The sequence below is a fragment of the Oncorhynchus masou genome, chromosome 1 (assembly GCF_036934945.1).
Source record: "Oncorhynchus masou masou isolate Uvic2021 chromosome 1, UVic_Omas_1.1, whole genome shotgun sequence".
In the NCBI taxonomy this organism is placed as follows: Eukaryota; Metazoa; Chordata; class Actinopteri; order Salmoniformes; family Salmonidae; genus Oncorhynchus; species Oncorhynchus masou.
In genome coordinates, this window is record NC_088212.1 from 36,582,472 (window position 1) to 36,603,851 (window position 21,380).

Consider the following 21,380-nt stretch of genomic DNA (forward strand, 5'->3'; position numbering starts at 1 on the left):
TATTTTACGCAAGAATCACTCTGAGAGCCATCAGGTGACCTCTTACGCAATGTAGTCGCTTACGCTCATTCTTCAACATAAAGGCGTGATACTACGTCAAAATGCTGTAGACACCTTGGGGAATATGTAGAAAGAGGAATCTGTTTGATAGCCCATTCACTGCTCAATAGGGACAAATCGGAACGCAGAGCTTTCAAAACATGAGTCACTTCCGGATTGGATTTTTCTTAGGCTTTCGCCTGCAATATTAGTTCTGTTATACTCACAGACAATATTTTTACAGTTTTGGAAACTTTAGAGTGTTTTCTATCCTTAGCTGTCAATTATATGCATATTCTAGCATCTTGTCCTGACAAAATAGCCTGTTTACTTTGGGTATGTTATTTTTCCAAAAATGAAAATACTGCCCCCTAGTTACAAGAGGTTTTTAATGACTCCAACCTAAGTGTATGTAAACGTCTGACTTCAACTGTATATATATTTTATATATTCCTTAAGGGGTCCTAAAATTCCAAATCAAATAGCTAAATAACCCCCCCCGCCCCGGTTTTATTCTCTAAAATATTCTAAGTAAATAAATGTACACATACTTGTTATTCAATCATTTCATCCAATCTGCTCGCGAGCGTCAACGAGCGTCTGTGGAAACAAGCGCTATAATAGAACTTGGTTCCAATTTTTACTCTTGACGCCCTGCATTTCCCGCCTCTCTCATCTCATCATTGGTCTTTAGGAGCATGTACCCACGTGGGTGATTGAAGGCTGAACTGAGGTTCACTTGGTGGTGGTAATGCACCTTAAAGTTGTTTGTCAACCGCCATATAAAGTCCAAAGAAGAAGACTGAAGGAAGAGAGATTACTCTGTTTACCCTTTTATCTGTGGATTAATTGTCAGAGTAGAGGACCTTGTGCATTTCAGGTAAAATAACAACCCAATGTTTATATCCCAGGACAAATTAGCTAGCAACAGCAAGCTAGCTAGCTAAATGGCCATGAATGTTTCAGGCGTTTCGACCTGTCCCCAAATTAATATAGGTGGTTCAGAATTCATTTTGATATTTCAGCCGTGCGAGTCCTGATCACGTCTGGTGTGGATGGACAAAGTCAACATGTGCGCGATAGTGCATGAGGACGCATGCTCGTGCTCTGTCTAGTCAGTATGTTAGTATCTCGTTTGAATGACGTAGAAAAACTTTTTTTTTTTTAGAAGTATTTCAAACGATATACTAAGTCATTCCAATGAGATACTAAGTTGTTCGAACGAGACACTAAGTCGTTAAAACAAGATAATTCCAAGAGTATACATTATTTATTTTTGCCTTGGGCTTTAGAATATCATGCACACTCTAGTGTAGGTATTTCAAATCAAATCAAATTTTATTTGTCACATACACATGGTTAGCAGATGTTAATGCGAGGTTATGGAAATGCTTGTGCTTCTAGTTCCGACAATGCAGTAATAACCGACGAGTAATCTAACCTATCAATTTCACAACAACTACCTTATACACACAAGTGTAAAGGATTTTATGTATTCTCTATATGGGAATGAATTATATATGGTAATTTAGCAAACACTTTTATCCAAAGCAACTTTGATATACAGTGCAGTATATGTGTCCAGTGCAGGAATCAAACCCGCAACCCTGGGATTGCCAGCACCATGTTTTATGTAACCCAGTAGGCCATTGTCAATACAATTTTTTTATTAGGTCTCGGCCACAGTGAACGAATTTTAGAAATGATGGTTCTCTTATGACAGGTACCTAGACATTTCCGCAGCTCTCTCTTATTGTCAAGCACACAAATTGAGGCCTCCCCCTAAGTATGCTTTCGGTGGTCTCATCCTGGATGGCACGCTGTGTATTTTCAATGTAACGGTGAAGGGTGTATTGGAGGCCCATTCGCCCGGCTCACAATTACTGTAATTATACATTTCAAGTTGACGCATGCCTGTGGTGGTGAATAAATGGAGGGTACAATTATTAAAGGAGTCCTGCTATGTACTCTTCTTCCTCTCAGCCACGCATGATTTCCCCTAACACGGTCGGTGGTGGTGTTTACCATTCTACCACATTCAATACAACCTGTAATTGGAGATGTATAGCCGCTGATACTCCTGTACCACACACTGAAAAACTCATTTACAGTAGTATGTGGTTTCAGCACACTTTAGGTTTGGTACATTTCCCACATAAACACAGTAGTGTAGTAGTGCCACTTCCCTTTTAAATCAAAGTAGTAAATGCTGTGTAGCTCCACCCCTGTCCTGAACCCTGAACCCTAGCAACAACCAATCACAACAAACCTGTTGAATAATTAGTCAGAGTCAACTGATACTCTGGCTCCAACAGGGCTGTCATCTATTCCTGGAGTCTCCCACAGGCGGCCAAAAACCAAAGCCAATTAACTGGGTTCAATTCTGCTCAATTGAATCTATTCGGTTGATGCAGCGAACCTTGTTATTCTAAGGTGACCAGAGGGAAGTAAGAGGATACAGCCTAACTCTGAAGCCGAGTGCTGTCAGTGGGGGTAACGGACATCAAATTAGCAGTGTAACGCAGGGCCAAGTCTGGGCCTAGTTTCCTCTGTGGTCTGGTCCATCACAAAGGTTCTGTTCACCTGCTGCTTTATCCTTATCTATCAGTCTGCTACTGCAACAGCATCTCCTCTTCTCTTCTGGGGATTAAGGCCCTAATTGTGGTTTAGGCTTCACTGAACTAAAGGAGGCCAGAGAGGACAAACAAAACTAAATGCCTGGCTTGTCTGTTGTTTCTTATCTTGGTTTCGCTAGGCTAGCAGGTCAGGGCAGAGGCAGTCCATGCTACTAATAGGTTGGTTTGTAGTCTGGCTCACCCTCACTAATTCTCACATTAGCAATTCATATCTCACTTGTTGTGTTTTTCACAAATGGCACATACCCTACGGGTTGTACTCCAGTATCACTATGACTCACCATAAGTGAAACAGCCCGCTGTTACATTCAGAGGTTTGAACTTTTACTTTGCGCTTTATTTCTTCCCCGCATCCTGTTACAGTTAGCACTGTTTGCTGCAGAAAACCTCGACCACACAACAGTTGAGGTTACAGACGCTAAAGAGCCTGCTTGCTTGCCTGTCTCTATACTTGAGTATTTAACACATGTCTGATAGGTTTGATAGACTTGCTGTGTTTTGTAAACTGAGCCAACACTAAGAAAGGCTGTTGTCAGATACTTAGGACAGGCTTTGTCAAGTACAACATTCTAGAGTCGACGGATACATTTCCCACTAAATGACAAACCTGCTTAACCACTGTCTGTCTGTCTGTCTCGTGGTAAAAAACAACATGCTTATCTTCATTAAAAGCCCACCTCACCTGTATTCAGGGTATCGACTGATGTTAGAGTAGTGTGCTGTTTTGGGTGTTGTTATTAGTGTAATATCCTGAGTCTAAATACAGTATCACTGTCAGCTGACACATTGAGGAGACCACAAAGGCCTTCTTTCAGCTTAACGACTGAATTGTGTGCTCAATTCATTTTCACGCTGATCACACGTCTAATGTCGCCTGCGACATTAACAAGCCCTATCTGCAACCTCCACACTTTCTCAATTGGACATACTGTGGCTCCCCCGGCTAATCTGCCAAAAAAATGAACTTTGACTGTGATGGATTTTGCAGATAGGGAGAAGATGTTGGCATGAGAGCAAAGAGGTCTTTACAAGAAATGTGAACAAAGGAGAATTTATTCTCTTCAGAAGTGGAAAGGGTGAAAGAGACAGAGTGAGGGAAACAATCCTCATATGGCTTTTTATTAGACTGTTAAAGACAGATCTCATTTTAATTTGGGCAATGTGAGGAACACTATCATCCATTGACCCGGGGCATCTTATGACTGGCTCGACGCTTGACGCTCTTTGGTCTTGTGGTTTTTCTCAGTCTGCAGTTTCGGTTCACGGACAAGGCAGATTTCAGAGGTATTTTTTTTAAAGCTATTGCAGTTACTGCTCAGTTCATGAACTTCACTTATTTTTTTTTTTTATCCTCCTTCCTTAGCTAGTTTGCTCGAAGCACAACCTTATTAGTATCTCCCAGACAGGAACAAGAAAGCCTGCAGCTTCTGTTTACAGGCTATTCAATCACTTTAAGTGCTGGTGGCAGACTGATTTTCTTGGAAACACATTGGCTACAATCCCCCCTGGCTCTTAGCATACGTGTTACTTATCATATGAACATTTGGATCTGTCAGGCTGGTCTGTTTTACTAGGTTTGCCTTAGGGGGTGGGATGGGGGATCAGGGTTGGCGGGTAGCGGTGTGTGGGGGTAAATGGGAACTTAAGGTGGAGTAATAGAAAGCAATGAAGCCGTAATGTACGTCAGGAAATACCTCTGAGTGCCGAAAGATTGTCTCTCTGATGAACTGAAGTGGTTTACGCTTATAAAGCCTCTGTAGATGCTGTGTGATCTTTGCAAGGGCTTATTTTTTTCTTTTTTTTAAATGGGTCAATTTGTGTCTCACTTTCTTTTCCTCGGGGCTCGATATTAAACTGTAACTGAAAACAAAGCACACGTAGAAAAATATCCCCAATGTCTGAGAAAATGGTTTATGTTCGGTTGGAGTTATTCGTGCTGTCTAGCCTTGTTCGCGGTTTGCAAACGGAGCGTAGCCTAACCAACCTTTTATCCAAAGTGGCGTAGAACACTGAGTGCATACATTTTTTTGTATATATGACCCCAACAGGCATTGAACCCATGACACTGGCATTACTAGGGCAACACACTTACCAACTGAGCCACACAGGCCCACCATCAAATAGCCTAGTGTAAGTGGAGGAGGCCGATAAGATTGAACATCCTGTCACATTCCTGCTTCTCAGTGTCACTGTGTTTTTGTGACCTCAAACCTGGTGACACCCTCTGGCAACAGCTACTCCTCAGCCAGCTGCTAGGCTAACTTTCTGCAAGGCCAGGAGAAAAAGAGCTGATGTACACCAGGCGGGTTGTGCACCAGATCTTAATATAGCAGCAGGCAAGCAGGGTGGCGGTGGACAGACCCATCCCGATTAATGACTGTTGTCTCTTCTTTGCAGTTCACTTCTTTAAAAAGAGACGAGCACCCGTTTGGGAGACATGAGGTGAGGTCATTATGAGCTAAGGGTCACATGCACGCATGCTCGCACACGCACACACACACACACACAAACCATTTTCACCCTCATCACTTATAGGGAGATTACCTCTTACGCACTGAAGCTTCAGCATATTATATAACAAAGCATTTGGAAAGAATATTGTTTGTTTGTTTAGATCATATCAGCCTTTGTGCCTCTAGGTAGTTGGATTATCCTTGACAGTTGGAATGCATTCAGTCACAGAGAGGTTATGTATGAACAGATCTCAAATCCACATGAGAGATACACATTGTCCAATTATTGAGCAATGCACAGTGCCTTCAGTAAGTATTCACACCCCTTGACTTTTTCCACATTTAGTTGTGTTACAGCTTGAATTTAAAATCGATTACATGTAGATTTCTTTGTCACTGGCCTACACACAATACCCCATCATGTCAATTTTTACAAATTAATAAAACATTAAAAGCTAAAATGTTTTGAGTCAATAAGTATTCAACCCCTTTGTTATGGCAAGCCTAAATGAGTTCAGGAGTGTAAATGTACATAACGATTCACATAATAAGTTGCATGGACTCACTCTGTGTGCAACAATGGTATTTAACATGAGTTTTGAATGACTACCTCATCTCTGTACCCCACACACACAATTATCTGTAAGGTCCCTCCGTCGAGCAGGGAATTTCAAACCCAGATTCAGCCACAAAGACCAGGGAGATTTTCCAATGCCTCGCAAAGAAGGGCCCCTGACATTGAGTATCATGTTGAGCATGGTGAAGTTATTATTACACTTTGGATGGTGTATCAGGAACCTAACACAGTTGTCGGAGAGGAAGGAACCCACACGGAAGTTAACATACACTTAGTTTACATACACTTAGGTTGGAGTCATTAAAACTCGTACTTCAACCATTCCACAAATTTCTTGATAACAAACTATAGTTTTGGCAAGTCAGTTAGGACATCTACTTTGTGCATGACACAAGTCATTTTTCCAACAATTGTTTACAGACAGATTATTTCACTTATAATTCACTGCATCACAATTCCAGTGGGTCAGAAGTTTACATACACTAAGTTGACTGTGCCTTTAAATAGCTTGGAAAATTCCAGAATATTATATCATGGCTTCAGAAGCTTCTGATAGGCTAATTGACATAATTTGAATCAATTGGAGGTGTACCTGGGGATGTATTTCAAGGCCTACCTTCAAACTCAGTGCATCTTTGCTTCACATAATGGGAAAATCAAAAGAAATCAGACAAGACCTCAGGAAAAAGATTGTAGACCTCCACAAGTCAGGTTCATCCTTCAGAGCATTCCAAGCGCCTGAAGGTACCACGTTCATCTGTACAAACAATAGTACGCAAGTATAAACACCATGGGACCACGCAGCTGTCATACCCCTCAAGAAGGAAACGTGTTCTGTCTCCTTGGTGCGAAAAGTGCAAATCAATCCCAGAACAACAGCAAATGATGTTGTGAAGATGCTGGAGGAAACAGGTACAAAAGTATCAATATCCACAGTAAAACTGGTCCTATATCCCATAACCTGAAAGGCCACTCTGTGCAAGGAAGAAGGCACTGCTTCAAAACTGCCATAAATTGCGCCAGACTACAGTTTGCAACTGCAAATGCAGACAAAGATCGTACTTTTTGGAGAAATGTCCTCTGGTCTGTGGAAGCAAAAATAGAACTGTTTGGCCGTAATGACCATTGTTATGTTTGGAATCAAAAAGGGGGAAAGGTGTTTTTTCACCATCCCAACTTCATGAAGCGACATGACAGCATCATGTTGTGGGGGTGCTTCTGCTGCAGGAGGGACTGCTGCACTTCACAAAATAGATGGCATCATGAGGCAGGACAATTATGTGGATATATTGAAGCAACATCTCAAGACATCAGTCAGGAAGTTAAAGCTTGGTCGTAAATGGGTCTTCCAATGGACAATGACTCCAAGTGTTCCAAAGTTGTGGTAAAATGGCAAAGGACAACAAAGTCAGGGTATTGGAGTGGCCATCACAAAGCCCTGACCTCAATCCTATAGAACATTTGACAGCAGAACCGAAAAACAGTGTGTGAGCAAGGAGACTCAAACCTCTTAGTTACACAGCCTGTCAGGAAAGACAGAGCCTCAAAATTCATTTCCCAACTTCATCTTGGTTTTGCCTGGAAGCTCCCGAAACGTTAAAGGGCAATGCACACCAAATATAATTTGTATTTCTGGACCCACTGGGAATGTGATGAAAGAAATGTTTAAATCTTCTCTCTACTATTATTCTGACATTTCACATTCTAAAAATAAAGTGGTGATCTTTTTAAGTAAGACAAAATATCTTGTTTAAATGTCAGGAATTGTGAAAAACTGAGTTTAAATGTACTTCCAAAAGTGAAATAGACTTTCACCATAAGTGTAAGAGGTTAACCAGGCAAGTCAGGTAAGAGGAAATGCTTATTTACAATGACAGCCTAGGAACAGTGGGTTGACTGCCCTGTTCAGGGACAGAAAGACAGATTTTTACCTTGTCAGCTCAGGGATTTTATCTTGCAACCTTTTGGTTACTGGCCCAACACTCTAACCACTAGGCTACCTGCCGCTGGCTGTGATAGGATAAACTGAGTAGGGATCAACAACATTGTAGTTATTTCACATTTCTAATCTAATTGACTGAGTAAAAAAACAAAGGAAGCTTGTACAGAATATTTAAAAAAAACAGCAGGTTTCCAAGATGGTGTAGCAGTCAGACGTCTTTGTCCTGTCGCTTGTATATATCTTTTTATATATTTTTCTTCCCATATCTTTTTTAAATGTTATCCTAAACCTCAACTTCTAAATACTCTCCTGTAACCCGCATCACCCAATGTGGCGTGGATCTGTTTTTCTATATTATTTCTATTTACTTCGGTTCTGGAATCCCTCAACTGAAGCTGACGACCTACCAGCTATCAGTCAGCAAACCACTGCTAGCGGTCACCAGCTAACCATTAGCTCGGAAAGCTCTCGAAAGTTTGCACAACGTGACTCAAATCAGAGCATAACGGACGTATTTGTCTCTCCATATCCCCGGATTCCTACCGCAAACTCTGCACCTTTTCATCTGGATCTTTGCAACTAGCTAACCGCAATCCCAGGTGACTCCTCCTGGCCAGCGTTTCCATCCCGGAGCAAGCACCAATTAGCCTGAAGCTAGCCCGGCTAGGGCTCCTGGGCTACCACCGAAGCCCACTCCTGGGCTACAATATCCAGACCCCTTCTACTGCCGGTATGTGGCACGGAACCCCGCCGATCCTCTATGACTGGAATACCAACAGGCCCCTCAGGCGCGACGTCCGCTGAAGGCCCATTCTGCTAACCACAGCCTGCTAGCTATCTAGAGCTACTTGGAACTCTACTAATCCACGACTGGTCTATCGACATCACCGCACGAGGAGGCAAAAACAGACTTACCTCCATCGCAATGTCCCCCAAAGGCCCTTCTGCTAACTTGCCTGCCCGTACCTTCTCCGCTATGCAATCTGGTTTCAGAGCTGGTCATGGGTGCACCTCAGCCACGCTCAAGGTCCTAAACGATATCATAACCGCCATCGATAAGAGACAATACTGTGCAGCCGTATTCATCGACCTGGCCAAGACTTTCGACTCTGTCAATCAACACATTCTTATTGGCAGACTCGACAGCCTTGGTTTCTCAAATGATTGCCTCGCCTGGTTTACCAACTACTTCACTGATAGAGTTCAGTGTGTCAAATCGGAGGGCCTGTTGTCCGGACCTCTGGCAGTCTCTATAGGGGTGCCACAGGGTTCAATTCTCAGGCCGACTCTCTTCTCTGTATACATCAGTGATGTCGCTCTTGCTGCTGGTGATTCTCTGATCCACCTCTACGCAGATGACACTATTCTGTATACTTCTGCCCTCTCTTTGGACAGTGGGTTAACTAAACTCCAGACGAGCTTCAATGCCATACAACTCTCCTTCCGTGGACTGGAACTGCTCTTAAATGCAAGTAAAACTAAATGCATGTTATTCAATCGATCACTGCCCGCACCTACCCGCCCATCCAGCATCACTACTCTGGACGACTCTGACTTAGAATACGTGGACAACTACAAATACCTAGGTGTCTGGTTAGACTGTAAACTCTCCTTCCAGACCCACATTAAGCATCTCCAATCCAAAATGAAATCTAGAATCGGCTTCCTATATTGCAACAAAGCATCTTTCACTCATGCTGCCAAACATACCCTCGTAAAACTGACCACGCTACTGATCCTCGACTTCGGCGATGTCGTCTATAAAATAGCCTCCAACACTCTACTCAACAAATTGGATGCAGTCTATCACAGTGCCATCCGTTTTGTCAACAAAGCCCCATACACTACCCACCACTGCGACCTGTATGCTCTCGTTGTTTGGCCCTCGCTTCATACTCGTCGCCAAACCCACTGGCTACAGGTTATTTACAAGTCTCTGCTAGGTAAAGCCCCGCCTTATCTCAGCTCACTGGTCACCATAGCAGCACCCACTCGTAGCACATCTGACCAGAGCACCTTCTTCCACATGTTTGGTGTGTCTCCCAGGTGGCTTGTGGCAAACTTTAAACAACACTTTTTATGGATATCTTTAAGAAATGGCTTTCTTCTTGCTACTCTTCCATAAAGGCCAGATTTGTGCAATATACGACTGATTGTTGTCGTATGGACAGAGTCTCCCACCTCAGCTGTAGATCTCTGCAGTTCATCCAGAGTGATCATGGGCCTCTTGGCTGCATCTCTGATCAGTCTTCTCCTTGTATGAGCTGAAAGTTTAGAGGGACGGCCAGGTCTTGGTAGATTTGCAGTGGTCTGATACTCCTTCCATTTCAATATTATCGCTTGCACAGTGCTCCTTGGGATGCTTGGGAAATCTTTTTGTATCCAAATCCGGCTTTAAACTTCTTCACAACAGTATCTCGGACCTGCCTGGTGTATTTCTTGTTCTTCATGATGCTCTCTGCACTTTTAACGGACCTCTGAGACTATCACAGTGCAGGTGCATTTATACGGAGACTTGATTACACACAGGTGGATTGTATTTATCATCATTAGTCATTTAGGTCAACATTGGATCATTCAGAGATCCTCACTGAACTTCTGGAGAGAGTTTGCTGCACTGAAAGTAAAGGGGCTGAATAATTTTGCATGCCCAATTTTTCAGTTTTTGATTTGTTAAAAAAGTTTGAAATATCCAATAAATGTTGTTCCACTTCATGATTGTGTCCCACTTGTTGTTGATTCTTCACAAAAAAATACAGTTTTATATCTTATATCTTATATCTTATATCTATGTTTGAAGCCTGAAATGTGGCAAAAGGTCGCAAAGTTCAAGGGGGCCGAATACTTTCGCAAGGCACTGTACTAAGCTCAGGTTATAGCCAGAAGCATGCTACATGGCAGATCAATCCAAATTCGTCTCTTGGCATGTCCAGCCCATTCATTATCTCAGCCAATTATGGCTAGCAGGAAGGTTCCTGTTTTTTTCCTTGGCTAAACCAACTAGGCTCATATTTGAACAATTGTATTCATATTTGCAGATGGCATACACGTTTGTTATTAAGGCACATGAAAGTTCACATGCTCCAGAATGCATTTCTGCCATAAAACTGCCTCTCCTGTGAAGTAGTGACGGGCTCCTAGTTTCCTGAAATGATTAACAAATGTGGAAAAAGTCAAGGGGTGTGAATACTTTCTGAAGTCACTTTATGTCCAAGTATTGAGTGGTAATTGAGTGTCAGCTTTGTTTTAATTACATCTCCGGGCTTTGAGTTCATGCTCCGCCTTCTCTCTCTCACTCTCTCTCTCTTTCTCTCTGCCTCTACCTGCCTGCCAGTCTGTTTGTCTGTCTGTCCCATTGTGACTGGTTCGTGTACATAGCCCCCCTTCGCTCCGCTTGGCTCTTTAATGAGGGACTTTCATCAGCCATGTTTGAACTGTAGACAGGATTAACTTAATAAAGACTTAATGCACACCTCACTCCTCTGCTCCCCTATGCACCTCACTCCTCTGCTCCCCTATGCACCTCACTCCTCTTCTCCCCTATGCATCTCACTCCTCTGCTCCCCTATGCACCTCACTCCTCTGCTCCCCTATGCACCTCACTCCTCTGCTCCCCTATGCACCTCACTCATCTGCTCCCCTATGCACCTCACTCCTCTGCTCCCCTATGCACCTCACTCCTCTGCTCCCCTATGCACCTCACTCATCTGCTCTCCTATGTACCTCACTCCTCTGCTCCCCTATGCACCCAGTCACAGCTCTGCCTGTGTTTGCCTTAACCAGGCCACAGAATCGACAGGGAGCTCCACTGTGCTCTCTCGCTCTCTCTCTCTCTCTCTCTCTCTCTTTGTCGTTCTCTGTCTCACTCTCTTTCACTCTGTCTCTCAGGGCTCCAGGGCCTCCTCCTCCTTCACCCTCATTTCCCCGGAATTAATTGAGTTCTCATTTTCTGGTTAAGCTAGCAGAAGGGGGAAAAGTGTGTGTGTGTGAGAGAGAGAGAGAGAGAGAGAGAGAGAGAGAGAGAGAGAGAGAGAGAGAGAGAGAGAGAGAGAGAGAGAGAGAGAGAGAGAGAGAAAAAGTATGGCTCTTCCAGTCTCTCAGGGGGAGTAGACAGCCACTGGGCACCTCAGGGATGTGGAGGCCCCACCACGCCGCGCCGTACAGCGCTGTGCTGGCTTATATCTTTATCTTCACCACAGGGTCCCTGCTGCAAGCTTAAGGTTCAGGGAGGCCCTGTGGGTTTCAGGGTCAGGGTGACATGCTGGGTTTCAGAGAGAGAGACGGAAAGAGAGAGAGCATACTGGGTCCCCCAGAGCAGAGAATGCCTGCTACTGTCTCATTTTAGCTCTTTGTGTCTACTTTAGTACTAGCGCATACAGAGACAGGGATAAAGCTCTCATACTAGGCACAGTATGTGGTGTGCTGCACTGGGATCTAATGCTAGCTAACTGCTAACCTTTTCACTCCGGTCTCAGTGGTGGTTTGCCTACTAAAACAACATAGAGATAGAATGTGTCATCACTGCACATGAATAGCATTTCAGAAGGCACTTTATGTCCAAGTATTGAGTGGTATTGAGTGTGTGTCTGAAGTGTTACAGAGAGAGAGAGAGAGAGAGAGTAATGATGTGTCTGAAGAGTTACAGAGAGAGAGATAGGATGATGTGTCTGAAGTGTTACAGAGAGAGAGAGAGATAGGATGATGTGTCTGAAGCGTTACAAAGAGAGAGAGAGATAGGATGATGTGTCTGAAGCGTTGCAAAGAGAGAGAGAGATAGGATGATGTTTCTGAAGCGTTACAAAGAGAGAGAGAGATAGGATGATGTGTCTGAAGCGTTACAGAGAGAGAGAGAGATAGGATGATGAGTCTGAAGGGTTACAGAGAGAGAGAGAGATAGGATGATGAGTCTGAAGGGTTACAGAGAGAGAGAGAGAGAGAGAGATAGGATGATGTGTCTGAAGCATTACAGAGAGAGAGAGAGATATCGGATGATGAGTCTGAAGGGTTACAGAGAGAGAGAGAGATAGGATGATGTGTCTGAAGCGTTACAGAGAGAGAGAGAGAGATAGGATGATGAGTCTGAAGGGTTACAGAGAGAGAGAGAGATAGGATGATGTGTCTGAAGCGTTACAGAGAGAGAGAGAGAGAGAGAGAGAGATGAGATGAGAGAGAGAGAGAGATGATGAGAGAGAGAGAGATGAGAGAGAGATGATGATGATGTGTCTGAGCATTACAGAGAGAGAGAGATAGGAGGATGTGTCTGAAGCGTTACAGAGAGAGATAGATAGGGTGATGTGTCTGAAGCGTTACAGAGAGAGATAGATAGGATGATGTGTCTGAAGCATTACAGAGAGAGAGATATAGGATGATGTGTCTGAAGCATTACAGAGAGAGATAGGATGATGTGTCTGAAGCGTTACAGAGAGAGAGAGATAGGATGATGTGTCTGAAGTGTTACAGAGAGAGAGAGATCGGATGATGTGTCTGAAGTGTTACAGAGAGAGAGAGAGATAGGATGATGTGTCTGAAGCGTTACAGAGAGATAGATAGGATGATGTGTCTGAAGCGTTACAGAGAGAGATAGATAGGATGATGTGTCTGAAGCGTTACAGAGAGAGAGAGATAGGATGATGTGACTGAAGCGTTACAGAGTGAGAGAGATAGGATGATGTGTCTGAAGCGTTACAGAGAGAGATAGGATGATGTGTCTGAAGCGTTACAGAGAGAGATAGGATGATGTGTCTGAAGCGTTACAGAGAGAGAGATAGATAGGATGATGTGTCTGAAGCGTTACAGAGAGAGAGAGATAGGATGATGTGTCTGAAGCGTTACAGAGAGAGATAGATAGGATGATGTGTCTGAAGCGTTACAGAGAGAGAGAGAGATAGGATGATGTGTCTGAAGCATTACAGAGAGAGAGAGATAGGATGATGAGTCTGAAGCGTTACAGAGAGAGATAGATAGGATGATGAGTCTGAAGCGTTACAGAGAGAGAGAGATAGGATGATGTGTCTGAAGCGTTACAGAGAGAGAGATAGATAGGATGATGTGTCTGAAGTGTTACAGAGAGAGAGAGAGATAGGATGATGTGGCTGAGCGTTACAGAGAGAGAGAAAGATAGGATGATGTGTCTGAACGTTACAGAGAGAGAGAGAGAGATAGGATGATGTGTCTGAAGGTTTACAGAGAAAGAGAGAGATAGGATGATGTGTCTGAGCGTTACAGAGAGAGAGAAATATAGGATGATGTGTCTGAGCGTTACAGAGAGAGAGAAAGATAGGATGATGTGTCTGAGCGTTACAGAGAGAGAGAGAGAGATAGGATGATGTGTCTGAGCGTTGCAGAGAGAGAGAGAGATAGGATGATGTGTCTGAGCGTTACAGAGAGAGAGAAAGATAGGATGATGTGTCTGAGCGTTACAGAGAGAGAAAGATAGGATGATGTGTCTGAGCGTTACAGAGAGAGAGAGAGATAGGATGATGTGTCTGAGCGTTACAGAGAGAGAGAGAGATAGGATGATGTGTCTGAGCGTTGCAGAGAGAGAGAGAGATAGGATGATGTGTCTGAGCGTTACAGAGAGAGAGAGAGATAGGATGATGTGTCTGAGCGTTACAGAGAGAGAGAGAGATAGGATGATGTGTCTGAAGGTTTACAGAGAGAGAGAGAGATAGGATGATGTGTTTGAGCGTTACAGAGAGAGAGAGATAGGATGATGTGTCTGAGCGTTACAGAGAGAGAGAGAGATAGGATGATGTGTCTGAGCGTTACAGAGAGAGAGAGAGATAGGATGATGTGTGTGTCTGAGCGTTACAGAGAGAGAGAGATGATGTGTCTGAGCGTAGGATGATGATGTGTCTGAGCGTTACAGAGAGAGAGAGATGATAGGATGATGTGTCTGAGCGTTACAGAGAGAGAGAGAGATAGGATGATGTGTCTGAGCGTTACAGAGAGAGAGAGAGATAGCATGATGTGTCTGAGCGTTGACAGAGAGAGAGAGAGATAGGATGATGTGTCTGAAGCGTTACAGAGAGAGAGAGAGATAGGATGATGTGTTTGAGCGTTACAGAGAGAGAGAGATAGGATGATGTGTCTGAGCGTTACAGAGAGAGAGAGAGATAGGATGATGTGTCTGAGCGTTACAGAGAGAGAGAGAGAGGATGATGTGTCTGAAGCGTTACAGAGAGAGATAGATAGGATGATGTGTCTGAAGCGTTACAGAGAGAGATAGGATGATGTGTCTGAAGCGTTACAGAGAGAGATAGGATGATGTGTCTGAGCATTACAGAGAGAGAGAGATAGGATGATGTGTCTGAGCATTACAGAGAGAGAGAGATAGGATGATGTGTCTGAGCGTTACAGAGAGAGAGAGATAGGATGATGTGTCTGAGCGTTACATAGAGAGAGAGAGAGAGATAGGATGATGTGTCTGAGCGTTACAGAGAGAGAGAGAGATAGGATGATGTGTCTGAGCGTTACAGAGAGAGAGAAAGATAGGATGATGTGTCTGAGCGTTACAGAGAGAGAGAGAGATAGGATGATGTGTCTGAGCGTTACAGAGAGAGAGATAGGATGATGTGTCTGAGCGTTACAGAGAAAGAGAGAGATAGCATGATGTGTCTGAGCGTTACAGAGAGAGAGAGAGATAGGATGATGTGTCTGAGCGTTACAGAGAGAGAGAGATAGGATGATGTGTCTGAGCGTTGCAGAGAGAGAGAGAGAGATAGGATGATGTGTCTGAGCGTTACAGAGAGAAAGAGAGAGATAGGATAATGTGTCTGAAGGTTTACAGAGAGAGAGAGAGAGATAGGATGATGTGTTTGAGCGTTACAGAGAGAGAGAAAGATAGGATGATGTGTCTGAACGTTACAGAGAGAGAGAGAGAGATAGGATGATGTGTCTGAAGGTTTACAGAGAAAGAGAGAGATAGGATGATGTGTCTGAGCGTTACAGAGAGAGAGAAATATAGGATGATGTGTCTGAGCGTTACAGAGAGAGAGAAAGATAGGATGATGTGTCTGAGCGTTACAGAGAGAGAGAAAGATAGGATGATGTGTCTGAGCGTTACAGAGAGAGAAAGATAGGATGATGTGTCTGAGCGTTACAGAGAGAGAGAGAGAGATAGGATGATGTGTCTGAGCGTTACAGAGAGAGAGAGATAGGATGATGTGTCTGAGCGTTGCAGAGAGAGAGAGAGAGATAGGATGATGTGTCTGAGCGTTACAGAGAGAGAGAGAGATAGGATGATGTGTCTGAGCGTTACAGAGAGAGAGAGAGATAGGATGATGTGTCTGAGCGTTACAGAGAGAGAGAAAGATAGGATGATGTGTCTGAGCGTTACAGAGAGAGAAAGATAGGATGATGTGTCTGAGCGTTACAGAGAGAGAGAGAGATAGGATGATGTGTCTGAGCAGAGAGAGAGAGATAGATACTGAGAGAGAGAGAGAGATAGGATGATGTGTCTGAGCTTTACAGAGAGAGAGAGAGAGAGAGGATGATGTGTCTGAGCGTTACAGAGAGAGAGAAAGATAGGATGATGTGTCTGAGCGTTACAGAGAGAGAGAGAGATAGGATGATGTGTCTGAAGGTTTACAGAGAGAGAGAGAGATAGGATGATGTGTTTGAGCGTTACAGAGAGAGAGAGATAGGATGATGTGTCTGAGCGTTACAGAGCGAGAGAGAGATAGGATGATGTGTCTGAGCTTTACAGAGAGAGAGAGAGATAGGATGATGTGTCTGAGCGTTACAGAGAGAGAGAGATAGGATGATGTGTCTGAGCGTTACAGAGAGAGAGAGAGAGATAGGATGATGTGTCTGAGCGTTACAGAGAGAGAGAGGATAGGATGATGTGTCTGAGCGTTACAGAGAGAAGAGAGAGATAGCATGATGTGTCTGAGCGTTACAGAGAGAGAGAGAGAGATAGGATGATGTGTCTGAGCGTTACAGAGAGAGAGAGATAGGATGATGTGTCTGAGCGTTACAGAGAGAGAGAGAGATAGGATGATGTGTCTGAGCGTTACAGAGAGAGAGAGAGATAGGATGATGTGTCTGAAGGTTTACAGAGAGAGAGAGAGATAGGATGATGTGTTTGAGCGTTACAGAGAGAGAGAGAGATAGGATGATGTGTCTGAGCGTTACAGAGAAATAGAGAGATAGGATGATGTGTCTGAGCGTTACAGAGAGAGAGAGAGATAGGATGATGTGTCTGAGCGTTACAGAGAGAGAGAGAGATAGGATGATGTGTCTGAGCGTTGCAGAGAGAGAGAGAGAGAGATAGGATGATGTGTCTGAGCGTTACAGAGAGAGAGAGAGATAGGATGATGTGTCTGAGCGTTACAGAGAGAGAGAAAGATAGGATGATGTGTCTGAGCGTTACAGAGAGAGAGAAAGATAGGATGATGTGTCTGAAGGTTTACAGAGAGAGAGAGAGAGAATGATGTGTCTGAAGTGTTACATAGAGAGAGAAAGATAGGATGATGTGTCTGAAGGTTTACAGAGAGAGAGAGAGGATGATGTGTCTGAAGTGTTACAGAGAGAGAGATAGGATGATGTGTCTGAGCGTTACAGAGAGAGAGAAAGATAGGATGATGTGTCTGAGCGTTACAGAGAGAGAGAGAGATAGGATGATGTGTCTGAGCGTTACAGAGAGAGAGAGATAGGATGATGTGTCTGAAGCGTTACAGAGAGAGATAGATAGGGTGATGTGTCTGAAGCGTTACAGAGAGAGATAGATAGGATGATGTGTCTGAAGCGTTACAGAGAGAGATAGGATGATGTGTCTGAAGCGTTACAGAGAGAGATAGGATGATGTGTCTGAGCATTACAGAGAGAGAGAGAGATAGGATGATGTGTCTGAGCGTTACAGAGAGAGAGAGATAGGATGATGTGTCTGAGCGTTGCAGAGAGAGAGAGAGAGAGAGAGAGAGATAGGATGATGTGTCTGAGCGTTACAGAGAGAGAGAGATAGGATGATGTGTCTGAGCGTTACAGAGAGAGAGAAAGATAGGATGATGTGTCTGAGCGTTACAGAGAGAGAGAGAGATAGGATGATGTGTCTGAGCGTTACAGAGAGAGAGAGAGATAGGATGATGTGTCTGAGCGTTACAGAGAGAGAGAGAGAGATAGGATGATGTGTCTGAGCGTTACAGAGAGAGAGAGAGATAGGATGATGTGTCTGAGCGTTACAGAGAGAGAGAGAGATAGGATGATGTGTCTGAGCGTTACAGAGAGAGAGAGATAGGATGATGTGTCTGAGCGTTGCAGAGAGAGAGAGAGATAGGATGATGTGTCTGAGCGTTACAGAGAGAAAGAGAGAGATGGGATAATGTGTCTGAAGGTTTACAGAGAGAGAGAGAGAGATAGGATGATGTGTTTGAGCGTTACAGAGAGAGAGAGAGAGAGGATGATGTGGCTGAGCGTTACAGAGAGAGAGAAAGATAGGATGATGTGTCTGAACGTTACAGAGAGAGAGAGAGAGATAGGATGATGTGTCTGAAGGTTTACAGAGAAAGAGAGAGATAGGATGATGTGTCTGAGCGTTACAGAGAGAGAGAAATATAGGATGATGTGTCTGAGCGTTACAGAGAGAGAGAAAGATAGGATGATGTGTCTGAGCGTTACAGAGAGAGAGAGAGAGATAGGATGATGTGTCTGAGCGTTGCAGAGAGAGAGAGAGAGGATGATGTGTCTGAGCGTTACAGAGAGAGAGAGATAGGATGATGTGTCTGAGCGTTACAGAGAGAGAAAGATAGGATGATGTGTCTGAGCGTTACAGAGAGAGAGAGAGATAGGATGATATGTCTGAGCGTTACAGAGAGAGAGAGAGATAGGATGATGTGTCTGAGCGTTGCAGAGAGAGAGAGAGATAGGATGATGTGTCTGAGCTTTACAGAGAGAGAGAGAGATAGGATGATGTGTCTGAGCGTTACAGAGAGAGAGAAAGATAGGATGATGTGTCTGAGCGTTACAGAGAGAGAGAGATAGGATGATGTGTCTGAAGAGAGAGAGAGATAGGATGATGTGTCTGTTTACAGAGAGAGAGAGAGATAGGATGATGTGTCTGAGCGTGAGCGTTACAGAGAGAGAGATAGGATGATGTGTCTGAGCGTTACAGAGAGAGAGAGAGATAGGATGATGTGTCTGAGCGTTACAGAGAGAGAGATAGGATGATGTGTCTGAGCGTTACAGAGAGAGAGAGATAGGATGATGTGTCTGAGCGTTGCAGAGAGAGAGAGAGAGAGAGATAGGATGATGTGTCTGAGCGTTACAGAGAGAGAGAGAGATAGGATGATGTGTCTGAGCGTTACAGAGAAAGAGAGAGATAGCATGATGTGTCTGAGCGTTACAGAGAGAGAGAGAGAGATAGGATGATGTGTCTGAGCGTTACAGAGAGAGAGAGATAGGATGATGTGTCTGAGCGTTGCAGAGAGAGAGAGAGAGATAGGATGATGTGTCTGAGCGTTACAGAAAGAGAGAGAGAGATAGGATAATGTGTCTGAAGGTTTACAGAGAGAGAGAGATAGGATGATGTGTTTGAGCGTTACAGAGAGAGAGAGAGATAGGATGATGTGTCTGAGCGTTACAGAGAAATAGAGAGATAGCATGATGTGTCTGAGCGTTACAGAGAGAGAGAGAGATAGGATGATGTGTCTGAGCGTTACAGAGAGAGAGAGAGATAGGATGATGTGTCTGAGCGTTGCAGAGAGAGAGAGAGAGAGATAGGATGATGTGTCTGAGCGTTACAGAGAGAGAGAGAGATAGGATGATGTGTCTGAGCGTTACAGAGAGAGAGAAAGATAGGATGATGTGTCTGAGCGTTACAGAGAGAGAGAAAGATAGGATGATGTGTCTGAAGGTTTACAGAGAGAGAGAGAGAGGATGATGTGTCTGAAGTGTTACATAGAGAGAGAAAGATAGGATGATGTGTCTGAAGGTTTACAGAGAGAGAGAGAGAGGATGATGTGTCTGAAGTGTTACAGAGAGAGAGATAGGATGATGTGTCTGAGCGTTACAGAGAGAGAGAAAGATAGGATGATGTGTCTGAACGTTACAGAGAGAGAGAGATAGGATGATGTGTCTGAGCGTTACAGAGAGAGAGAGATAGGATGATGTGTCTGAAGCGTTACAGAGAGAGATAGATAGGGTGATGTGTCTGAAGCGTTACAGAGAGAGATAGATAGGATGATGTGTCTGAAGCGTTACAGAGAGAGATAGGATGATGTGTCTGAAGCGTTACAGAGAGAGATAGGATGATGTGTCTGAGCGTTACAGAGAGAGAGAGAGATAGGAATGTGTCTGAGCGTTACAGAGAGAGAGAGATAGGATGATGTGTCTGAGCGTTGCAGAGAGAGAGAGATAGGATGATGTGTCTGAGCGTTACAGAGAGAGAGATAGGATGATGTGTCTGAGCGTTACAGAGAGAGAGAAAGATAGGATGATGTGTCTGAGCGTTACAGAGAGAGAGAAAGATAGGATGATGTGTCTGAGCGTTACAGAGAGAGAGAGAGATAGGATGATGTGTCTGAGCGTTACAGAGAGAGAGAGAGATAGGATGATGTGTCTGAGCATTACAGAGAAAGAGAGAGATAGCATGATGTGTCTGAGCGTTACAGAGAGAGAGAGAGATAGGATGATGTGTCTGAGCGTTACAGAGAGAGAGAGATAGGATGATGTGTCTGAGCGTTGCAGAGAGAGAGAGAGATAGGATGATGTGTCTGAGCGTTACAGAGAGAGAGAGAGAGATAGGATAATGTGTCTGAAGGTTTACAGAGAGAGAGAGAGATAGGATGATGTGTTTGAGCGTTACAGAGAGAGAGAGAGATAGGATGATGTGTCTGAGCGTTACAGAGAAATAGAGAGATAGGATGATGTGTCTGAGCGTTACAGAGAGAGAGAGAGAGGATGATGTGTCTGAGCGTTACAGAGAGAGAGAGAGATAGGATGATGTGTCTGAGCGTTGCAGAGAGAGAGAGAGAGAGATAGGATGATGTGTCTGAGCGTTACAGAGAGAGAGAGAGATAGGATGATGTGTCTGAGCGTTACAGAGAGAGAGAAAGATAGGATGATGTGTCTGAGCGTTACAGAGAGAGAGAAAGATAGGATGATGTGTCTGAAGGTTTACAGAGAGAGAGAGAGAGGATGATGTGTCTGAAGTGTTACATAGAGAGAGAAAGATAGGATGATGTGTCTGAAGGTTTACAGAGAGAGAGAGAGAGAGAGAGAGAGAGGATGATGTGTCTGAAGTGTTACAGAGAGAGAGATAGGATGATGTGTCTGAGCGTTACAGAGAGAGAGAGAGATAGGATGATGTGTCTGAGCGTTACAGAGAGAGAGAGAGATAGGATGATGTGTCTGAAGCGTTACAGAGAGAGATAGATAGGGTTATGTGTCTGAAGCGTTACAGAGAGAGATAGAGGATGATGTGTCTGAAGCGTTACAGAGAGAGATAGGATGATGTGTCTGAAGCGTTACAGAGAGAGATAGGATGATGTGTCTGAAGCGTTACAGAGAGAGAGATAGATAGGATGATGTGTCTGAAGCGTTACAGAGAGAGAGATAGGATGATGTGTCTGAAGCGTTACAGAGAGAGAGAGATAGGATGATGTGTCTGAAGCGTTACAGAGAGAGATAGATAGGATGATGTGTCTGAAGCGTTACAGAGAGAGAGAGATAGGATGATGAGTCTGAAGCGTTACAGAGAGAGAGAGATAGGATGATGTGTCTGAAGTGTTACAGAG

At 44.0% G+C, this 21,380-nt stretch overlaps 1 protein-coding gene across 1 annotated transcript in view; it reads left to right on the plus strand.

The window, feature by feature from the left end:
- Positions 1-21,380, plus strand: part of LOC135543262 (autism susceptibility gene 2 protein-like) — a 414,672-nt gene that overhangs the window by 226,001 nt on the left and 167,291 nt on the right. Inside the window, 1 exon segment of the mRNA XM_064970405.1 lies at positions 5,073-5,117. Within this exon segment, the coding sequence (XP_064826477.1) occupies positions 5,073-5,117 (45 nt within the window).